Source organism: Plectropomus leopardus, chromosome 6 (assembly GCF_026936395.1).
Source record: "Plectropomus leopardus strain MGB_pleo_1.0 chromosome 6, ASM2693639v1, whole genome shotgun sequence".
NCBI lineage: Eukaryota > Metazoa > Chordata > Actinopteri > Perciformes > Serranidae > Plectropomus > Plectropomus leopardus.
This window is the reverse complement of record NC_142181.1, coordinates 37,584,896-37,608,535: the sequence shown is the minus strand read 5'-3', so window position 1 is coordinate 37,608,535 and position 23,640 is coordinate 37,584,896. Positions and strand designations below refer to the sequence as shown.

The 23,640-nt window shown below is 40.5% G+C and overlaps 1 protein-coding gene across 1 annotated transcript; it reads left to right on the top strand.

The window, feature by feature from the left end:
• The first annotated feature begins 13,362 nt into the window (after nucleotides 1-13,362).
• LOC148189459 (uncharacterized) lies at nucleotides 13,363-18,429 on the top strand. Its single transcript, XM_088078305.1, has 4 exons — nucleotides 13,363-13,409; nucleotides 13,497-15,712; nucleotides 15,813-15,981; nucleotides 17,257-18,429. The coding sequence occupies exons 2-4, from the start codon at nucleotides 14,812-14,814 to the stop codon at nucleotides 17,381-17,383; spliced, it is 1,197 nt and encodes a 398-aa protein (XP_087934431.1). The 5' UTR covers nucleotides 13,363-13,409; nucleotides 13,497-14,811; the 3' UTR covers nucleotides 17,384-18,429.
• The last annotated feature ends 5,211 nt before the right edge of the window (nucleotides 18,430-23,640 follow it).

The window sequence follows — 23,640 nt, the reverse complement described above, 5'->3', positions numbered from 1 at the left end:
GAGCAGAGGGAAGGTGTGTGGAAAAGTACTGGCAGCAGGTAGGGGGGAGAAACAGCAGGTCCATGACACCCTCTGAGCTTCAGCCTTGTCTTGGGCACCCTCAGGAGCAGCTGGTCAGCTGACCTGAGAGACCGGCTGGGTGTATAGGGGTGCAGAAGCTCAGAGAGGTATGGTGGGGCAAGACCATTTAAAGATTTAAAAACAAATAAAAGAATCTTAAAATGAATTCTAAAATGGATGGGCAGCCAGTGAAGTGAAGCTAAAATCGGTGAAATGTGATCAAACTTTCTTGTCCCTGTTAAAAGACGTGCAGCGGCATTCTGCACCAACTGGAGACGAGCAATGGAGGACCCACTAACCCCCAAATACAGAGCATTGCAGTAATCCAGTCTATTAGTTACAAAGGCGTGGATCACTGTTTCAAAGTGCTGTCAAGTGCTATTAAGTCCCCTTTTCAAACTTGGTGCAGACTAATTTGGATCAGTCTTTTAGCGCTGCTTCGGGGAACATGGACAATATTTAGTGACAGCACGTCATTGCATCTCACTGGTTAAGGAGCTTAAATTACTGAGTCATTTGACCAGGGTGTGAATGTCGATCGTACACATTATCATTGCATTAAAAAGCTAGATGTCAGCAGGTGTTAGCAGTTTTTTTGTGCAGTGGGAATGAGGCTTTAGTGAATGGGACATAAGCCAAACTAAAAACTCAAAGTACATATCGAATAAATGTTTTCAAAGATGGTTTCTGTCACTGAAGGTAGTTCTCATCACTCTAATTCGTTTTCAAGTTTTATGATAAGTTTGCTTTTAATGAGTTATTCAATTCTAGGGGGATTTTCTGCCATTTTTAACAGCTGTGACAGCCAATCCATGCGCTCGCATTCAATGTAGCTGCTTTTGACTGGTTTGACAGGAGTTTCAGCGGGAACACCCCCCACCACTACAGCACAGACTTTCTATCTGAATGATGACACCAGCGCAAGATGGCAGTATCCGGGATACTTTAGCTAAGCGTAGCGGGGGTCAGTGGGAGTGCTTTACATTCAGTCTATGGTAATAACGTGGTACAAGTAAGGCACTAGCGTGAAAAAAGTATTTTAAAACAACTGGTCTGCTTTAAATGCAGGGAGTGAGTGTGGATGGAGAGCACGCCCTCCTAACTTAACAATGGGCCTCATGCAAGAAACGATATATAAACAAGTGTTTTCTTATTTTTGTTTGCATCTACAATGTGTTGTTATTTTGTTAGTTCCTATTGGCTTCTGGGATTCACCAATGTTGTCTTGATTTTGCTTTTCTCTTAGGTCAGAGAAAATTGTGCGAGTGGTCGAGTGGTCAAGTTTTTTGTTCAATGTAACCAAACACAAGTTTTTAAAAATGCACAAATATAAAATCAAACAGGGATTTTAATAGTTGGAGAAGTTTTAATGGTTGGATTATTACATTTGTGGACTAAGGATATACTATCAGTCCATTTAATTTGAATTATTTTGATTATTTAGATTGATTAAATTTATTGATTGATTTTTTTTGGCATAGTCATTTAAAAAACACAAAACCCAAACACATTTTTCTGATTGCACTTACATACTTGTACTTAAGTAACATTTTCAAAGGACTCTCACTTAGTAATGGGTCTGAATACTTCCTCCACCCCTGCTGTTGACACAGCATTTACAACATTGCAGATGTTGCTGTGTGATTTTTCTGTGACACCAGTACTGACACTCTGGACCTTTTTAAGTTTATTGGCATCTCTCAAATTGTTAAGCATGTGTCACACTCTTTGCACACAGTACAACGCCTGCACTTGTATAATTTTTAGGGTGTGTTACCTATGCTAATAGGTGACTTATAATCAAGTAGAATTCATCTTATTAAAAATGTTCTAATATCTGAGGTGTTTTGTCGCACATTCCTGAATATCTTAACGTCACTCATAACCACACCTGCTTCACGTAACTAGGTTAACTAGGTATGGTGGAGTGCAAGTTAGGCCGGCAGGTATGAGTACTGTGTCATGTCAAGGAAGTTATGTTAAATTGTTTTTTGTCTTGTGTCTATGCTGTCTTGTGATTTCCTGTTTTATTTTGAAATCCTAACTCTCTTCTCGTTTCAGGTCACCTTACTTCCTCCCTTTGTGTGTTTTCCTGCCATTGTGATTGTCGGCCCCGCCCTGATTGTCTCCACCTGTTTCCCCTTACCTTGTATAGTCTGCGTATAGTCCTTATATAGTCTGCGTCTCCCTTTGTCCTGTGCCAGTTTGTCTTGTCTCGTCAGCCAGTGAACCAGCGCCGTATTCATGCCAAGTCTTGTTGTTGCTCCAGTTTTTGTATTGTTCAGGTTTGAAACCTATTTTATTTTGATACTTTGTTGGACTCAAGTTTTCTGTTAGCTCGTAAGAGTGAATTTTTGTTGATACTTTGTTGATCTCTAGTTTTCCTGCGACCTCATTTGAGTGAATTTATGTTGATACTTTGTTTCTTATCTCTGAGTATTTTTGTTGTTACTTTTCCTCTTCGGAGTGATTTTGTGTTTTGCATTTGTTTTTGTAAGAGACTTTTTGCTGCCTTATTTAATAAAGTGTTTTTGACTTTTGATTCTGGTGTCGTGCATTTGGGTTCATTCCAGTTCGGTCTTGTCATACTGATACTGTTCTGAGGTGTGAGTACATAGAAAAATGCACATACACATATGCACACATGCACACATGCACACACATGCACACATGCACACACACTCACACACACCCCTCCTGTATTGTTGTTTAGCTGTGAGTATAGGGGTGTACTTATCTCTCCAGGCTATCATCCTATTGACAGCAACTCCGCTCTCACAATATTATCTTCCCCTCCACTCCTGTGACCTTTCAAAGAATCTCCATACGCTGCATTAAAATGAGGCAGCTGGTGTAAAGTGAAATGGATGCAATCTTTTATTTCCTTGCTTTGCTTCCGAACAAAGATTCACAGATCCAAATCAAGGCACAGATGGGGTGGCTTTACTTAATCTTCACCACAGCACCTGTTTATGAAAGAACATGGCTGTTGCATTTGTAAAGGGAAACGTCTACCCCAGGAGGAGGAGTCAGTCAGAGCCTATAAGTGGGGTGGAGGGGGGCGTGTGAATGCTGTGTGAACAGCTGCAGCAGTGAGTAGCAGCATCGCTTTCAGGTGATTAGTGTGGCAGCAAGAGTATGCCACCTTGATGGAATGAATAGTTGGACATCTCATCTCCAGAGCATTCCTGCTCCCTTGTTTCCTAGCTTTCCCGGATCCTGGCCACAACCCTGGCTGTGCCTGATCGTTGTGATATCTGTGCTGGCGCTGTGACCCTGGCTTTGGTTGTGCTTGTGCTGTGGCTGCATTGATACTTTACCCCCCGCTCGCCCTGATCGTGCTCTTGGTTCTGGTTGTGTCGATGCTGTGATCATGCCTTTGGACACCTCCGTATCAATATATGTATGAGACTCTTATCAACACCCACAATATCATCATAAAGTGCATTTAATGATTTCACACCTATCGTTATTGTAATATGACATGCATCTGTTTCCACTACTGCTGTGCCTTTCTCCCCCTCTCTCCCTCTTCTCCCTCTCTCTTTCTCTTTCCTTTTTTCCACAATTGTATTCAAATCAAATCAAAATCAAATCTTTATTTGTATGGCACTTTTCATACAAAGAGTAACACAAAGTGCCTAACAGAGATTAAAAACAATAACAGAAATGAAAAACATCAATGAAAATCAAGAAAAATACAGACAGCCTGACCCTCCCACCCCCACATATACGTACGCAACAAAACACACACATTCATGTAGATATTCCCACACATATTCGCAAAGGCACCTGAACACCCCCCCTTACCACCCACACACACGCACACATACACCAACACACACCAATTGTTACTAAAGAGACATGGCTAGGCACTGAGACCTGAGGCGAGGGAGAAGCTACCTTTGGGGGCCAACCTCACTGAGAGAGGTCACGGTCCAGCACCGCCGGGGCGCCGCCACAGAGACCATCCCAACCCGGGCGGACAGGAGTGTCTGCACCAAGATGCCGAGCCCTCTAGCCACCCGGGCCGAAACAGTCCACGGTACAGCACCCCCAGTGGTGGACCAGAGACCACTCCCAGTCCGGTAGGCCCCGATGAGGAAACACTGGAGCTAAAAACTAACACAATAAAATAAGGTAAAGAACATAAAAGCTAAGAACGTAAGGGACTAAAACAGTAAAATAAGACAAAGAATACAAGTGCACAGTAAAATAGTTTAAAGGTTATAACCGCTAATAATTAAATAAATAAATAAATAAATGGGAGACTAAAACAGTGGGATAAGATAAAATAAAAAAGTAGAATAAATAAATAAATAGTTAGTTAGTTAGTTAAAAGCCTGATTGAAAAGATGGGTCTTGAGCCTCTTTTAAAAACCTCAACACTGTCTGTGATCCTGAGGTTCTCCGGGAGGCTGTTCCACAGGCAGGGGCCATAGTAACTGAAAGCCGCCTCCCATTTCTTTTAGAGCTAACTTGTGGTGTGGTTAAAAGGCCAGTGCCGGAGGACCTCAGGGTCCATGAGGTTGATAAGGTAAAAGCAGCTCAGTTAGGTAAGAAGGCCCAAGACCTTTGAGACACTTAAAAACAAGTCAAAGAACCTTAAAATCAATCCTGAAACGCACCGGGAGCCAATGAAGCAATTTTAAAACCAGTGTAATGTGCTCCCGCCCTCTGGTCCTCGTCAGCACTCGTGCGGCCGAGTTCTGCAATAGTTGTAAATTGGAAATGCTCTTTTTGGGAAGACCAGAGAGCAGGGCATTACAATAATCTAGACGACAAGAGATAAAAGCATGCATCAGTACCTCCGTGCTGGCCTGAGAGAGAAACGGGCGGACTCTGGCTATGTTCTTTAGATGATAAAAACCAATTTTTGTTGTGTTTTTGATGTGTGGGATAAAAGTAAGCTCAGAGTCAAAAATCACACCCAGATTTGTTACAGATTGTGATGTTCTAAAAGCCTGTAACTTTGGTAAAAGTCTCTCTTTCTGGCCTTCAGGACCGATGACTAAAACCTCTGTTTTGTCCTGGTTGAGCTGTAGGAAATTTGCTGCCATCCATGAATTTATGTCTGAAATGCAGTTAAAAAGGGCATCAATAGGCCCTGTGTCATCAGGAGACACAGCGATGTACAGTTGAGTATCGTCAGCATAACTATGAAAGCTGATGCCGTGACTCCTGATGACGTCCCCAAGGGGAAGCATGTACAGATTAAAAAGAGTTGGGCCTAAAATTGACCCTTGGGGAACCCCACACTTTATCTCATGGATTCCTGAGGAACATGTATCCATACTTACAAAGAAGTGTCGATCTGTGAGGTAGGAGTCAAACCAGTTCAGAACAGTACCAGAGAGGCCGACCAGGTTCCTCAGTCTATTTAATAAAATGTGATGGTCTACTGTATCGAAGGCGGCGGTTAGATCCAGTAGTACCAAGACAGTGAGTTTATGGTTATCTAAGTTGAGCCTGATGTCATTTAAAATCTTTACAAGGGCCGTCTCGGTACTGTGATTCATCCTAAAACCTATTTTATTTCATTTGGTATTTACGACATCTATTGCTCGTCTGTCCGTCCTGGAAGAGGGATCCCTCATCATCCTCTGCCACTCTTCCTGAGGTTTCTTCCTTTTTTTTTTTCTTCTTTCTTCTTTTTTTTCTTTTTCTGGAGTTTTTCCTTGGCTGATGTGAGGGTCTAAGGGCAGAGGGATGTCGTACACTGTAAAGCCCTCTGAGGCAAACAATGTTCTGTGATAATGGGCTCTATAAATAAAACTGACTTGACTTGACATCTGCTGTAGGTTTTATCTTAAAGAAACAGTTTCCCCTAAAATAAAAAAAATACATATATTTCCTATAGTGCCATTTATAATGTTTTCATGTGAGCTGTTGAATGCTGGAGATAACAGCAACTCACATTAAATTGTTGCCTTTGATTTTGGGGTGAACTATCCCTTTAACCCCTTAAAAACTTGATATCAGTTTTTATTGTGTTGTGTTGAGATGCCTTTCACAAGGTATTTAATTCTCAAAATCTGAGTAAATTGGTTTGATCTCTTTTGAAAGCAAGAAACGTCCCGTAACTTGCAAGAAATTGGTATCACGAACTAAAGATCAAATGAATTCACTTGATAAAGATTATGAAAATATCATGAACATTCTTTGCAAGAAATGCTGTGGAACCAATGGAAATATTATATTTTCCACTTACATTAAAAAAATGAGGTCTTTTTTTTTTGGACCAAAAGATGATTTACAGTTGTGTGACATTAATGCAAGTCAATCAAAAAGAATAGGCCAACACATAGGACCCTCTCGAAAACGATGTGGTTCATCTTAAGGGGTTTAACCTAATGAATAAACTTGTACAACAACAAAAACACAAAGGGCTTTTCTAATTTTAGAACCATTATTGCGCAATTGTTATGTTTTGCACTGTGTCAGTATTACACATGTGGATGCAAGACTGTGTAAATGTGATTTTTGTGCATGTAGAACTCATGGTGAATCGCACATGAAAAGACATTTTTGTATTGCTGCTGCTACAGCTGGCTGCTTAGGAAGCAGCAGAGCAGGGCCTCCCTCCTGCAGAGAGTGAGTGACAGGGGGTTGCCAGGTTACTGCTGCTACCTGGCAAGCTTTCTAGGACACATTGACACCCCTGTGTACTTGTCAAAACAGTCCAGTTATATGACGAAAAAAAAAACAGTCATTTTACCCTCACAATTATTTGATGTGTTGTGCATGGACAGTCCCAAGAGAATGATGCCTAAAGACTTTGGCAACCCCCTGACCTTTTATCTGGCTCCACCTAGCACACAAAAATGCAGTGGTCTACATTAGGTTGTTGTCAGTTGTCTTCCAGCAATACAGACAGTGACAAATAGCAATGTTCCACACAGGATACTTAAGCAATTTCACATGAGAGGGAGTGATGTTGTGCTTGTATATCATCACGGCTGTCATTTGGTCATAGGCACGAGGCCGCAGGCCATATCCCACTTTTAAAACATATCCTACTTTAGCTCTTACACTAAATAATGGATTTTGAACAGCTGTGAAGTGGAGTATTACATGCAGAGTTAAAAGTTAATAGTCCCAGTGATGTTGTACTCCTATATCAGCACTCATGGAATGCCTCTCAACCAATCAAATTGCTTGGTCTGAACTAAGTGTTGTATAATGTATGTCATAATCCAGCCCATTCTCATTCAGAACTTGTTAAATAGTGACACTGGTGCTTTCGGTGTATAATCCCAGCTCTAAAAGCCACCTTTTGCATGTGCCTGATATGCGGCAGGACAGGTGTACAGATAGTTATATTTATTTTCAACCTGGTAGGGTCATAAATGCTGCCATTTGGAAGGTCATAGAAACTCTCAGACGAATTTCTGTTAAAGCACACACTGTAAGAAATGACCGTGAAATTTACATAAAAACTATGTAAAATCCCTACAGAAAAGTATTGTAAACCCAAAAACATATATTTTTTGTTTAAATTGCAGTGAACCTTTGTAAATTATTAAACAGAATGTTTTTGTTATATTTACAACAACAGCATGTGATTATAATCAAATTTATCTGTGAAAACTACAGATTTTGGTAACAAAAACTGAGAAATACTGTAATACTCATAACAAAACAATTTTGTTAATTTGACATACAAGTATTGTAAAAACTATAGTTTTAGTCAGTTGTTTTGAAAAATAAAAAAAAATATGTAAGCCACTTTACAAGTTTATGCTGTACCTTTAACATGATTGATGAAACAATGCAAATTGAGGTAATGAAAATGTTTTCACAAAAATAAAAATCATTGTGAACCTGAGAGGTTGCCTATAGGCCTATTCATATAGGCTACAATTACAGTAACATTTGTTTGGAAGACTTTTTGTTTCCCTCCTCACCTTACAGCCCAGAGCCATGAAATGCTGTGTTGCTGTTGGCGATGATATATTGTTCTGGGAATTCTTAGTTTGAATGCTTGCAGCATGGTTGTAATGATCCTTGAACCTTGGCATGTGAACAGTTAGAAGGCTTTCATGTTAACTGAATTGTGGTCCTGTGCATATGCACTTCTGGTTTTTGAACACTGGAACTTGTACTGGACACCCTGCTCTCACTGACACACCCAGTCTCAAGCCAGCCCTATAGCCCTCCTAAAAACCCTCCTCTTGTTTTTATAATTTAGGCTTTTTGTAGTCCATTGTAGAGTGTAAGCTAAAATAAATTAAAATTATTAATATGTAAAGTAGGCCTAATACTTCTGTTCAGTCCTGTATGCCTTGTGTTTCTTTTCGTTTTTAAAATTTTATGTAATATTTATCCTACTTAAATTGATAAAAAAAAATATTAATAATTTGAGCACTGTGTTATTACCACAGGCTAAACAACCTAACAGCGCTTCTTCTAACCGCAGACTTCTACAGTACTTCTCTCTCATAGTACACTGAGGCTGTGTTCGAAATCATCCACTCATTCACTCACTCCCTATCCACTACATCGTGTATATGATGTAGTGAACTACATCATATACACGATGTAGGGAACGACGACGGGAGGAGAATTCGGACACTACACGGTAATTTCCTGAACGTGGTTGCGTCAGCAGATGCGCCATGGTTATTCAACTATAAATACCATCATACTAAAAAATACAAATGTAATGTTCAATCAGGAATGACAAATATGAATTCTGAAATTTCTTTTATTGATGAATATGCACCGGCCGGAGAACAGCTGGTTGTGCTTAACACGAAGCTTAATAAGCTTCTCAACATCTTCATCAGTCCCTTGGAACAAGAAACAGAAAAGCATTTATTTTTCTAACACACCGCCAATTGGGAAAAGAGAACAAAACGCTATGATCAGATGTGAGCGGGTGTGCAGGTGTCTGCTCCTAGCTAGAGCTGCAACTACCGGCAAGCCCTAGCATTAGCCTTAGCGTTAGCGTTAGCTTCATGAATACAAATAACAAACCGGATGCTTCTCCACCAACAAATCCGCTCGTTATGACAATTTGCAACCCTTAAAAGGCATAAAACCACGCCACTAAAGTATTACACGCATCAAATGTGTATATTGTAATGTTACTTAAATTTATATACAAAAGCGGCGGTTGGTGCGGTGGCCATCGTCTCCTTCTTCTCCTCTTCCAAAACACGACCGCATTGCATTGTGGGATACGGAGCACAAAGTAGTGTACATTGCTTGTTCACTCAATTTTGCGGTGCATTGTGGGTGTTTTCTCATCCACTACATAGTGGATGAAATTAATCGCGGAGAATTCGAACAACACTACAAAATGGCGAACACACTATATAGTGCACTACATCCGTGATAGGGGGTGAATTCGAACACAGCCTGAGTCTGCCTAATTTTGAACTTCAAAGTGCGCGGCTGAAGCTCGTCTCAGATTGGATAATGATGTGAGGGCGGGAGTAACGACGTCATTAACAATCGCGACAGAGCAGGCTCACTGGAGAGACAACACAGAACAGAGCAAAAAACGAAAAAAAATACAGGAGCAGAGTTTGTGGAGGGTCTGCTGCTGTTAAAGGAGAGAAGCGGGAGCTCCTGGTTCACTGAGGCCAACGTCATTAACGAGCGAGCTGGAGGCGCCTGCTGGAGAGAACACAGGAGGAGCAGAAATTTCGGACAATTTTTTTTTAAGACAAGTTGAAGAGTTGAAGACAAGTTTTGTGGAGGGTTTGCTGCTGTTCAATCGGAAAATTGAAAGTTTACACGGTAAGCTTCATATTTAGCCTGCTTTTTTCAAGACCAAAGAAAATGTGTGCTGAAAGCACATGGTGTTAAGCTAGCACCGGTTGATATTTAAGACCAGTAGCTGCTAGCTAGCGATGCATGATAACTTTGTTTAGCTGGAAAGCACAGGCAAACGCTTGAAATCCTAAAAATGGTCACCTGTATCTGTAACAAGAAATTGGATACATTAAGAGGCTATGTACTGCATTGCAGAGTGCATAGGAATGAGCCCCATTGTCTTTTCAAATGTGTTGGCGCCAACTGCAGTCAAACATTTAACACTTACTCAGCTTTCAAGGGCCATTTTTATCGTGTGCACAATGCTCCTGAACAGCAAGCTGCTGTAGCTGTTGCTGCAGATTTAAAATGTGCAGTTTCATTATGTGCCCGCCATTTTCTCACGGTGAAAGAACTAGTGTCTCACTTAAATGATCATATTGGAGAGGGCAGGTCTGTGTTATGTCCAGTAAGTGGTTGCAAGCACGTGTTTACAAAAAAGTCATCATTTACTTCTCACATGTGTAGGAAGCATAAAGGATGCTCCCCTGATATTGTTGATGACATGTACAGGGAAACTCGCCCTCAGCCCCCAGATATCGTTACCAGTACAGATGATTCAGAAAACACACATGAAGCCATGCCAACAACTAGTGCAGCCAGTGATATGCCAGAGAGTGATAGTCAGTCTTATCTTAGAAACATGTGCCTCTTTTACCTTAAACTGCAAGGACAGCTGCTTATTCCTGCCTCTACTATACAGACTATTGTTGAGGAAATGCAAAATGTGCACGAGTTAGGTCAAGCCTACACAATAACTAAACTAAATTCTTTATTAAAAAATGATATGAACCTGTCAGATGAAGCAGTCACTAAAATCTGTGACTGCATTAAAGAGTCAGATTTGTTCTCTGCCTGTCATCAGGGACAGTTGAGAACAACATACTCCAGAAATCAGACATTCACAAAAATGTTTAAATACACAGAACCCCAAAAAGTGGCATTGGGAATGGATGAAAACATGACACAAAAATATGCCTACTACATACCAGTGGCAGAAACTCTTAAGAGCGTTTTACAGTCACATTTAGGGAGGAATGCACAGTCACAACAGTTTGGAGATCCAGATGTAGAGGTTTTCACGGATTTATATGATGGACAAAATTTCAAATGTCACCAGTTCTTCAATGAAAACCCTGAAAGCCTCAAACTGATTTTGTACCAAGATTCATTCGAAATTGTGAATCCCCTGGGTTCTGCTAAAAGGACGCACAAAGTTCTTGCAGTCTATCTTTCATTGGCAAATTTGCCCGCTCATCTGCGTTCAAATACTGATAATATGTTTTTAGTCTTGTTGTGTGTTGAGAATGACCTTAAGCGTTTTGGAACAGCCAAAGTTTTCTCAGAGTTGTTGGCAGATCTGAAATCCTTGGAGACCGATGGAATAAATGTAGATGGAGAAACAGTAAAAGGGGGTCTTTACTGCATTGCTGGGGATAACCTGGGTTCTCATTGCATAGGTGGGTTTACCGAGAACTTCAGCCGCTCTCAATATTTTTGCAGGTACTGTGAAATCACAAGAAGTGAGTTTGAGGCTGATCCGAATGCCTGTGGTCCCCCACGCACCCCAGAGACGTATGACGCGGCTGTTGCTGATCTCCAGACTGAAAACCTTGAAGGCGTCAGAGGGATAAAGGTAAACTCTATCTTTAATACCCTTGAGTCTTTTCACGTTTCCCAGCCTGGTCTCCCGCCATGTTTAGGTCATGACCTCTTTGAAGGAGTCTTGTCATATGATCTAGCACTGTACCTGAAGAACATCATAAAAAAGAAAAAATGGTTCACATACTCACTCTTAAACAGGCGCATCAAACAGTTTAAGTATAAAGGATCTGAAGCACTCACAAAGCCATGTGTTGTCAACCCTGACAGAGCCAAGTTACCAGGGCAAGCCATTCAAAACTGGAACCTTTTGAGATTACTACCAGTTTTGATTGGTGACAAAGTTCAAAACCATGAGGATGAAGTATGGCAGTTAGCTCTCCAGCTAAAAGACATTGTGGATCTTATTTGTGCTCAGATCATTTCCTTGTCCCAGATAGCATATCTGGACATTTTGATCCAAGAATATTTGGAGTTGAGAAAGATGTTGTTTCCTGAAATTCAACTAAAACCAAAACACCACTACTTGCGCCATTATTCAGCACTGTTCTTGAAATTTGGTCCATTGATTAGGTTATGGACGCTCAGGTTTGAGAGTAAGCACAGTTATTTTAAAAGATGTGCCAGACACTTGAAAAACTTCAAAAACATTTGTCAAACTTTGTCAGAGCGTCATCAGATGTATCAGGCATATCTTTTAGCTGGACAAGAATGCAGTAAACTACTGCAAGTGAAGAACAGCTGTGCGTTTTATCCTAACCTCTACAGTGACACTATTAAAGATGCAGTCAGGGAGTTGGGCTTTTCAGAAAGCAATACCACAGTTACCACAGACATTGAGTACAAGGGCACTGCGTATAAGAAAGGACAGTTTCTTGTGTACAGAAATGATGAGTGTATGGAGTTTGGTGAACTTCTGCTCATCTTGATTCAAAATGACACATCTGTGTATGTCTTGATGGATATCCACAAAGGCATCTTCCTCTCAGAATACCACCTGTATTCTGTGACAAAGGGCAGTCTTGGGTTACAGTGTATCAACATTAATGACCTGCCTGATTTCTATCCTTTGGTATCATACATTCTTGATGGATACCAAGTTATTCCACTGTGGCAAAATAAAGTCCAATTAAAGCTCACTTACTTCTCACTGCAGATTAACATTAATATGAATGTTAACTGATGCATGTTCCTGCTCTGTTAAGTGTATGTACTGTATATTTCTTGTGTTCTGTTTGAAGGTGGCATTTCTTCTTCAGTGCAAATATGAGTGACTCAGAGCGAACCTTCCTAGATGTTGCCATCATGGAAGTCCTACCAGAACTTCAAGCAGTAAACAAAAACATCCTGGAAGAGCACTTGCAGTCCATTGGAGTCGAGACGTATGATGATCTACGCTTCGTAATGGAGGATGATTTGATGACAGCATTGAGACCTGTACAAGCCAGAAAGCTTCTTTCTGTTTGGAAACGAAAATGTAAGTAAAAACACCACACAACACACAACTATTCAAAATCAAAAGCAGATGTGGACATTGTGTAATACTGTACTGTGTGAATCATAGTCCTTTTTCTGTGTCATTTAAAGACCAAACTCCCGAGAACAGCTCACTATCATCTGTGGAAGCCTCACCTACCCAATCGCTGTCATTGCTCTCTGTTTCACCCCGAAGTTCATCGTCAGCCTCCTCCAGCAGCCCAAGCCCACTTGACACACAGTGGGAAGACAAGTTTGAAATTCCATGTGTGGCAGGATAGCGCTGCACTCCCTGCCGTGAGGGGCAGTGTGGCAGACAATTGCGCATCACCTATAAATAGACTAGGTCGGACCCGTCTCGTCCTTTCCGCTTCCTCTTCCTCCTTCACGGAGCCGACAGCATGTGTGGTGGCGTCTCGCTGGTTTGCAGGTTAGATCTCAAAACAAAGGTATGCATGCTCTGTGTCTCCTCAATCCGCTCAAGTTATTCTGTGTTGTGGGCCTGGCGCTTACCTCAGTTTCGCTCCGTCCGGCAGTGCGGTGTTACTTGGAGCCGGGCTGTCTCCCTCGGGTCAGTGTGTGTGTGTGGTGCAATCTCTGCGGGTAAGACGCTCAGTTCTCTGCTATTTTTATATTATGCTGCCGATGGTCGGGTGAGGTGTACTGATTTGTTTTCTCCCGGCTGTCGCTGCTAGAATCTGGGCTGTGCGCTTCCTCCTCCTGCCGCGGTGACATCTCTGATCCTGCTCTCCGTACGCGGCCGTCACGCGCCGCTGTGAGCCTTGCTGCTGTCCTGGCTCTTTCTGTGTCCGGGCTCTTCCTTTTGGCCTTGGTTTTTTCTCTTTTAGTTTCGTCTTGGCTTCTGCGTTATCTTGGCTCGTGGCTGTCCCTCTCTCGTCCATTCTGCCGGTGTAACTGTTCTCCGTGTGGCTCTTCGTGGGACTCCAGCTGCTTTGACTCGGCGCTCCGGTTCGGCCTGCACTTGACTCTCTGATCCGGCCCTGTTGACTGCAGCCAAAGGCTGTGGCAACACAGCCTAGACAAAAGTTGCCGGCGTGCGCCCAGAGAGGCGTCCTAACTTTTATTGCCACAGAGCCATACCCGCCAAGACTGTTTTAAATTAGAGTGGCAGACATTTATTGATTGTTTGGGTTTATTTCTTTTCTATTTCTTTCCATTGGATTATTATTGCGTCTCAGTGTTATATTGGATTTATTGTTTGGATTTATTTATGTTATTTCTTTTCATTGAATTATTATTGCTTGAGTTTCTGTTATATCGGATTAATTGTTTAGAAATATTTCTTTTTCCTGATTTTGATAATTTGTGATTTAGTATAGTTCCTTTTGGCTTTGGGGTGTTATTTTTGATTATGTTGTGTGTGAGGACTGCCTTGATTTTATGGTTTTAATATTGTTTTCTTTCTGTTGACAGGTGCTGAGGCCCAGAGCGGCAGCGGTTTCCCTGGTGGTGGTTCCAGTGTCACGGGTGAAGTGTAGTTTTGGATCCCTCCTTTTTTTGTTACCGCTGTCGTGGTAAGCCCCAGCCCTGTCCCTTATTTCCTTTAAGTGGCTCCTCACATAATTTCTCACCATTATTATTGTCTTTATTTTGATTTATTTAGTCTGTTACTCAGTTAAAAATAATTGTTTAATAAAATATATTTTTATAATTGGAAATCACGCTCTTGTCCTGTGGAGTTTTTCGAACTGCGTGCCTTGTTTCAAATCGAAAACTGGTAACTTATGAAGTCCTGTTATATCCTGGGGTGAAAGCCCCCAGGTGGCGTTGTCAGCAATCTTCTTATTCCGCTCGCCTTGCCACACATGGAGTAAATTTCCTGAGGAAGTGATGCACTCTTTGGAGAGGGGGAAAAGGCCAGGCCCAAAACTGAGGAGGCAAATGGTCCGGATTGTTGTGACTGAGATGATGAAAAAATGCCCTCGTGTAGGTAAAAAGCATTCAACTGACGTTGCAAAAAAAATGGTAGCAAAATATCCCAAATCTCTGCAAGATGTAATAGAGGGCGATATTGTTGGAACCAGCTACTATTCCCTAGTCAAACTGTTGCAAAACAGAATTGAAAATGTGAGGCGCACTTCAACACCGAAAATAAGAAAAAGAAAACATCAGAGTGACTCAGACCACACAGATGAGATCTCATTAGAAGAGAGAGCAGCAATGCAGGACACTTATGGATGCATTCAATGGAATGTGAAATTTCTGCCGCTTGAAGAAACTCAAGAGAGCCAGCAGCAAAAGATGGAAAAACTCAAGGTGATGTTCCAACACTCTGATGCCAATCCAGAGGAGGTAATTTGTCTAATGAAGTCCACTTTTTACACACAGCGTCAACATGTCAACCAGGGAAAAAGCATCAAATGGCTTAGAGAGGAGTGGCCGTTTTGGTTCGATGAACTTGGCATGTCAGTCCACTTCAAGGAACTCACTGGGATTGACCTCAAAGAGACATTCACACAAAATTTGGATTTGAAGGGAAAAAGGCTTCACGACTACATGACCACAGTTTGTGTCAACAAGAGCAAGAAGTTCCTTCAGAATTATACAAGGCTTCAGAGGATGCGGGGAACGCAGAGTGGCTGCTCACACGACGTGATAGAGATGGTTCTGCTTCTGCTCAGCTACTTCGATGAGAAGGAGGAGTCCATGTCCTTCCATGTTGAAGATACCTGTCTGGCAGAAGAGGTCCAACTGGAGCAAGTGCCCCTGACACCCGCTGTTATTGTCTGTGGTAAGTCTTTTTTCTTTTTTTTTTTTTTTTCAATTGCACTGTTTATAAATTTGTCATGTGAGTGCAGCGCTTATTAATATAACCTGTAATTTGTTAATAGGACAGTCCTGCTACTCCTCAACAAGGTACATGCTGAGTCTGGATCGGAACCTCACCAACACAAACATCTCCTCCTTCATTTCTGCATTGTGCCTCATGTTTGGGAGCTACTACTGTTTCAACATGCATTATCCATCTGAGCTGGCTTCAACTCTGGAGTTTCTGCAAAGGTGAGTAAACATGGTTTACTCATTTCTCAGACCTGGACTCGGACCTGGGACTATGGGACCTGGAGTCTGGCTCCGAGGTTCTGGTCGTCACCCTTTGGTGCAGGTCTGTTCAGACATTGTAGTTATGAAACGTAAACAAATGAAATATGCCTGTTACATTCATTTTCAAAACCTATCCAATCAAAATCCAAAGTCTGGAAAGTTTTTGTACGTGGTTGTTTTTATCTGTCACTATTATTGAGAACTGCCCACCTCAACTTTTCACGTTGACCTTCATGACGTGCAGCTCACACAAACATACATGTAGAGCAAGCATATTTTAGCTCTCAAACTATCAAAAGTAATGACGGAAGGAGTACTAACAGTGAGACAAGCAGTTTTCCAGTGCAAAAGACTTATGGGAAGCCGTTTTAACATTTAATAGCTGAATGTGACGTCCCAGAATTAACATTACGGATATCAACAGCACAGTTTTGTCTCGTCGTAATTATGTTTTGACTCGTCACAATGACAGTTACAGATATATGTAACTCTGTTTTGACTAGTCACAATGACCATTTCAGATATCTACAATAATATTTTTGATATCCACAACCAGCATTTTTGATATCGACTTCATTCTGTTTAGTCGAAATGACGTCACGTTTCCCATTCATGTGTATTGAGTACGTCATTACAGATATCTTTAACTCAGTTGTGACTGGTCAAAACGTGAGTTGCAGATATCTGCAACTACATTATGACATGTTCAAATTCCAGTTACAGATATCAACAATTTAATTCTGACTAGTCATAATTACAGTTGTTATAGTTAAAACATAATTTCAGATATCTTAAAGGGACAATATAGATATCTTTAATTAATTGGAGTTGAAGATATCTACAAAGACTAGTCAGAATTAAATTGCTGATATCTGGAATTTGAACATGTCATAATGTAGTTGCAGATATCTGCAACTCACGTTTTGATCAGTCACAACTGAGTTAAAGATGTCTGTAATGACGTACGCCATAAACATGAATGGGAAACGTGACGTCAATTCCACTAGGCAGAATGACGTTGATATAAAAAATGGCTGTTGTGGATATCTGAAAAGTCATTGTAGATATCTGAAATGATCATTGTGACTAGGAAGAATTGAATTACGGATATCTATAATATATATCCTCACAAGCGATTAAATGTTAAAAGGGCTTCCCATAAAGACTTTGATTTTGTGCAAGGAATTACAAGAAGAAAATGCTTAATATGCTTTAATGTGCTTTTATTCACAGGTGTTTCTTCTCAATAAACCCAGAAAAAGGAACCAAAGTGGAGAATAAAAACTCCAAGCGTCGTCTCAACATGAACCCACGAGTCCTCACCCTGATACAGGAACTCTCCGATCACGAGTGGTGTTAAGCCTAAGTATGGACTCTTTCTGTGGACTGGCTGTTTGTTTTAGGTCGTGTGTTAGCTTTGTTAAAGCCACAATGTGTATTATGGTAATTAAGGCACAATATGTAAAGTGAGCAAAGTCTTAATGGTGCACTATGTAACTTTTTCTGGTAGATGGCCAGCCACCTGCTTGTTTCATGAAGAACTGTTTTCATTGGGAAAAAAAAAACCCTTAACAGACGTGCATTCTTACTGTGAGGGGGCTCACCTCTCCACAGATCTGACCTGTAACTTGGCCTGTTGGCATCACCTGTTTTGTCTCCATGGAGATAGATAAGTTTTATGCCTTACTGTGTGTAACATTCCAGATAGAGAGTGTGGATGGTTGTTGTGCGCCTTGCACTTAAACTAATGTCCAGATTTAAAGAGGCTAATCTTTTGGATTCATTCATAGTTAGTTAGAGGAATACACAGTCACAACAGTTTGGAGATCCAGATGTAGAAGTTTTCAGGGATTTATATGATGGACAAAATTTCAGATTTGACCAGTTCTTTAATGAAAACCCTGAAAGCCTCAAACTGATTTTGTACCAAGATTCATTTGAAATTGTGAATACCCTGGGTTCTGCTCAAAGGACGCACAAAGTTCTTGCAGTCTCTTTCATTAGCATAATGATAGTATGTTTTTAGTCTTGTTGTGTGTTGAGAATGACCTTAAGCGTTTTGGAACAGCCAAAGTTTTCTCAGAGTTGTTCGCAGATCTGAAATCCTTGGAGACAGATGGAATAAATGTAGATGGAGAGCTTCTTTGCATGTTGTACGCATTGGAATTGTTTTGTCATTAACTGTAGAACATTCCAGACAGGGAGTGTGGGCTGTTGTTATGCATCTGGCACTTAAACAAATGTCCAGATTTAAAGTGGCTAATCCTCTGGACTATTTCAACCTGGATTCAGTCATAGTTAAAAAAACCATTCAATGTAGCTTTTTTGCATGTTGTATACATTAAAAAAAAAAATGAATCCAATTGTTTACAACTATTGATGATGGTTGTTCAATAAATGTCCTAAAAGTGATATTTTCCTCTCGTCTTTTCTGAAGATGTATTTTTTGCATGTTTTGGTGTAGGCATAGTAGAAATAATTTTGTAGGCTTATAAGTAATTTTTACATAATAACTTGATAATTAAAACATAAAAATATAGCATATTGTGAATAGATTTTATGTATAATATACAGAACAGCTCCATTTAAAATGCTAAGTTTTACTGTTGTTATACCAGTTTTAATTAGTTTTATGTTTGATATTTCCCTGTTAATTTTATCATTATTGATGCACAATAAACAGTTAATACATGTAAAGAATACAGGAAATGGTCCATTTATATATAAGACCGTTATGCAAAATTAACAAAACATTTTTGTAGACTTAACAGTTTTTTAATGTTATTCAGATGTAAATTCATTTACTGTAAATCAATTTACATATTTTGTCTGTAAATTTATCTACAGTGCTGCTGTATTTTTTACAGGAATACTCTGGTAACCACAGCTGCCAGCGTTTTCCTGTAAAAACGACAGGTTTTTTTTTACAGTGCAACCCTGGCTTGTCTCTTCACCAGTTTTATTTAATTTAAAAAATGTATTCTATTTTTATTCATTTATTTGTGCACCCGATTAGCATCTACTATCTGACATTTTAACAAATCTAACCACCTACCTGGCAAACAGCTCTGGTGGGCAGCGGCAGAAGACATTGTTTTGCCCTCCAGGTGGGTGTTCCTATAAGGACGTGATGTCACGTGAAAACTATAAATAGGGTAGGTGGATGGGTCCAACGAATCCCAGACTTTCATGCGTGAGTCTGCTGTTTACTTCCTGTCTGAATGTGACATTTTTTCTTCACCTTACCATGTGACTCCTTCCTTTAACCCTAACCATCTGTGCCAGCATGTGCTTTTGTTGACGTCCTGGCGTTGGTTGCCATATGCCTGTATTGTTTAAATATAACCATGTGCTGTGTCTTTCCACCATGTGCATTTGTTGACATCACAGTAATGCCATCCCAGAATATAAAGAGCAGACACAGATGGATAAGTGAAACGTAATATGTGGACGCCAAAGTCCACTGCAAAACAGCAACAATTGAGGACCTGGAATGAGAATATGTTGCATAATCTGATGAGCAGATTGAATTGTCTGAGGAAATCCTTTTGGATTTTGATGTGGTTATTTCTCTGGCAACACAAATTATTCAGTTTTTTTTTTTTTTACAGAGTTGCAGAAAAAGACGCCTAGAGTGCCAAAGTCTTTGTTATCCTAAGGAGAAAGACATTGACATTGGCAGAGGAATGGGGGAGAAATCGCAGACAGAGCACAGACTAAGAGGCAGAAGATGATGTGAAGGAGTCAGCATCATGGTGCTATAGAATTATAATGGGAGCAGCAGGAAGAGAGGGAGGGGAGACGGATTGTACAGCACTTAATTATCTGAACTCTACTCTCCTCGCTTACTGCCAAAAATGTGCCCTTTCCTGTGTAAGCTCAACACATTCCATCGATCAGAGCACCGAATTGAGATGAATGAGGATTACATATACAGTATATGAAAAACAATGGCAGCGTTGACTGCTTCTATCCAGCTGCAGGGCCCTTTTTTGTGCAAATACAATTCATCTGTAGGCTTAGCTGCGCTGCATGCACTGACTACATTTATGTGACGCATTAGGTGTGGATTCACACCACTTGCATGCTGCTTCTTTTCACAACTACAGCGTGAAGCTACAATTCTATAGAGCAGTAATCCATTTACAAAGACACTGTAAGTCTGTCAAGGAGCTCTAATCTTTTTCAGGAAATTTCACTGCAATGATTATGAATCAGATTGTGGTCTTACTCAACAATAGGAGAATTAAAGCAGTGAAATCTCCTCAGTGATCACAATCTGAAAACTATAACAGTCTTGAAAAGAACCTGGCACTCTTACAGTGGGCTCTGTCCAAACAGGTTTAATCTTCACGGAGAGGTGGGTGATAAAAATTTAAGTCAAGTCAGTTATATTTTTTTTAGCCCTGAGACATAACCAATTTAAAAAAATTAAAGCTGCAAGCAGCGATGAACAGGCCCTCACAGCCCCATGCAAATCGGGGCTACTGGAATTGTTCGTTTCAGTGAAAGTTTGAGAAAATATGCAGAGAGTTTGGACTCTTAAGTGTGATCTTTCACATGGTGTAAGACTTTCTGTGGCCACTAGTTGGCGCTGGAGGCCACACAAAATCTATGTCCTCTTGGTCTACATCATTTGTACACCAAACCATGTAAATTTAATCATACATCGTACATCAAAGGATAGTTGTGTTACGAGGCTTACTTCCTGTTGCCTGCAGGTGGTACAGTGAGGATCATAGTTAAATGACATGTTGATGTGTGCAGGGCTGCAGCCTGACCACCATTGTGAAATCTGGGGCCAATTGGTCGATGCAGTTACAACAACTTCCTGTTTGGCGGCAACCACTGGGTCTCCATGGCAACAGCGTTCATGGTAAACCTAGTCTTCAGAGGGAGGCATCATTAAGGTCTTAAAGGTTTTGTCACCAGATTTGAAGTCAGTTGGATAAAATCTGTAGGAGCAGTCCATCAAAGAAGAAAGCATGTAATTTCCAAGACATTTCATGTTGCTAGTAGGGGGTGCTAAAAGTAATGGTAATGGTTGTCATGTAGATGTGTTCAGGGCAAGACAGTCATCAAACATGTGAAGTTTGGTGAAGATTGGACCATGTCCCTCAGAGTTATAAACTACTTCCTGGTTAATGGTGAGACATGGAAATAATTGGCCCAGTAACAACCACACGATGTGACGAAAACTCACAAATGTAATAACTTTTGATGTCCCAGGCCTTCTGAGAGGATTTTTAAATTTTGAAGTCAATCGGATGAAATTTGTAGAAGATCGAAAAATTGTCCTGAAAATGATCAAAAATACGCCAAAATTGCACATTCAATTCAAAATGGCTGACTTCCTGTTGGGTTTAGGGTATGGGTCCAAAGGCTTTTTTGTAGGTCTTGGGCTGTTACACATACCTCCTAAGTTTTGTAGCTCTAGGTGAAATGTACTGGAGGGGCTGCTTTGTTGAAATCTGTAGGGGGTGCTACAGAGCCATTTTGGCACATCAGTGCAAAAAAAATCATATCAAATATCACATTTAAGACTTCTGATGTGTGTGTTAAGTTTGTTGAGTTTTGGTGCATCAAAAAGGGCTTGAAGTTTTATGGCGAATAATGCGTATCTTTGGCAACAGTGTTTGATGAAAACCTAAAACTTGTAACTTCTGTGCATCACAAAGATCTTTACAGTAATCTAATTGGATATGAGGTCAATTAAGCTAACCTGCTACAGGGGAAAAATCAAAGAGTAAAAAAAGTAACTTCCTGCTACCAATAGGTGGCGCTATAAGTCAAAACTGTAAAATTTTGTAAAGATCTGACCATCTGGGGCGAAGGTTTTTGATGTCATGTCGAAACATCGAAATTGTCCACCTGACTTCAATAACGTCTCTCAACGAAAACTCTCAATATTCATTCCCAAGCATCATCAACGTCTCCTATCAAACATGTGAAGTTTGGGGCAGATTGGACTATTTACAGCAGAGTTACATACCACTCCCTGTTTACCTCCTGGTTCATGGCAGAACATGCAAATTAGATGCCTCATACAGATCACATGGTGTGATGAAAACTCATGATTTGAATAACTTTTGCTGTCAAAGGTCTTATGAAGGTAGCCATAACTTTTGAAGTCAATCTGATGAACGCTCTAGGACAAGTTCTCAAGATTCCGATCCCTGAAAATGGCCAAAAATACACCATAATTACAACTTCAAATCAAAATGGCCGACTTCCTGTTGGTTTTACGGTATGGCCCCAAGAGACCTTTTTGAGCACCATTCGGTGCTCGGGCCCTAATAATATTTAATACTTCCTTCAGTTTCAAGAGGGTCCTCACACTGTTCGGTGCTCAGGCCCTAATTAAAGCTGCAGGCAGCAATGAACGGGCCTTCGGACCCCCACGCAAGTCAAGGCTACTGTAGGGACTCTGACTGATGCAATCATCCTTTTCAGTGAAACCTTAAAGTGAATCTTAAATACCACATTGTATTTAGGATCAAATCCATCCTTCTCTAGTCTTCTCTAGAAAACTGTACCGTCTTTATTTTATTGTTAAGTGTTACAGGAACTGTTGCCCAAACCCAGTGGCTTATAAACATGAGAGTGAAAGATGAGCTATTTTAAAAAGAGAAAGAAAAGAAATGTTTTATGAAAATGAAAAGTTTTATTTTTTATTTCTTAATTGGTTTATTTATTTACTTATTTATTTATTGGTTCATGTTAATGGCAAAGGGATAATATAGCCAATCCAAATTGTGATAAACAGCAGCACAGCCTACAGATCTACAGAAATAAAATAAAAAAAGAAAGAAATGGCAGTAAGCTTTATTTTTCCGCATGGTTAAAAAATATTACAACAACTCCTTTTTCTACTGCAGAGAGCGAAGTTTGTCCCAAAGCTTGCCAATATATTTATATGGTACACTCTGTTGGAGGCAGCTTCATTCAGCTGTGAAGGTGACTGCAAACAGAGTGACACTCTAAGACTCTGAGTGGGAGCAGGTAGGTAACGGTTTGAGAAAGGCCCTGTGTGTGGCAGCCACTGCAATGTTATCAGTGCGCTCTATGTGCACCCAGTCATGTTCACTGCAGCAATTTTACACACAAACACAAAAGTCATACTACATGATATATGAACCACAATAGAAAATATTATTTAACACTTTTGATGCTGTTTTGAAATTATTTGAAGCTGTTTGATGTGCACATTTCAACAGTCCAGGGTTGACGAGTTGAGTGTCAGCAGATACCGTCTGGCCGTCTCCCCTGAACTCCAGGTGATGTAAGATGGAGTTGCTGAAATTTTGAGCAGAATTCAAAAGACTTAAGTTGGTTAATAATTTTTACAATTGAAATATATAAAGTTATTGCGTACTAGTCGAGTCAAGTCAAGTCAATTTTATTTTTAAAGCCCATTTTCACAAAACACAGTTTACCTCAGAGGGCTTTACAGCATGCAACATCCCTCTGCCCTTAGACCCTCACATCGCCTCAGGAAAAACTCCCCAAAAAAAACCCCCTGTAACGGGGGAAAAAAAGGTCAAAAGGCACAACTCGTCGTAAATAACAATTGAATTACAATTATGATAAATAGGAAAGAGAAAGAGAGAGGGGAAG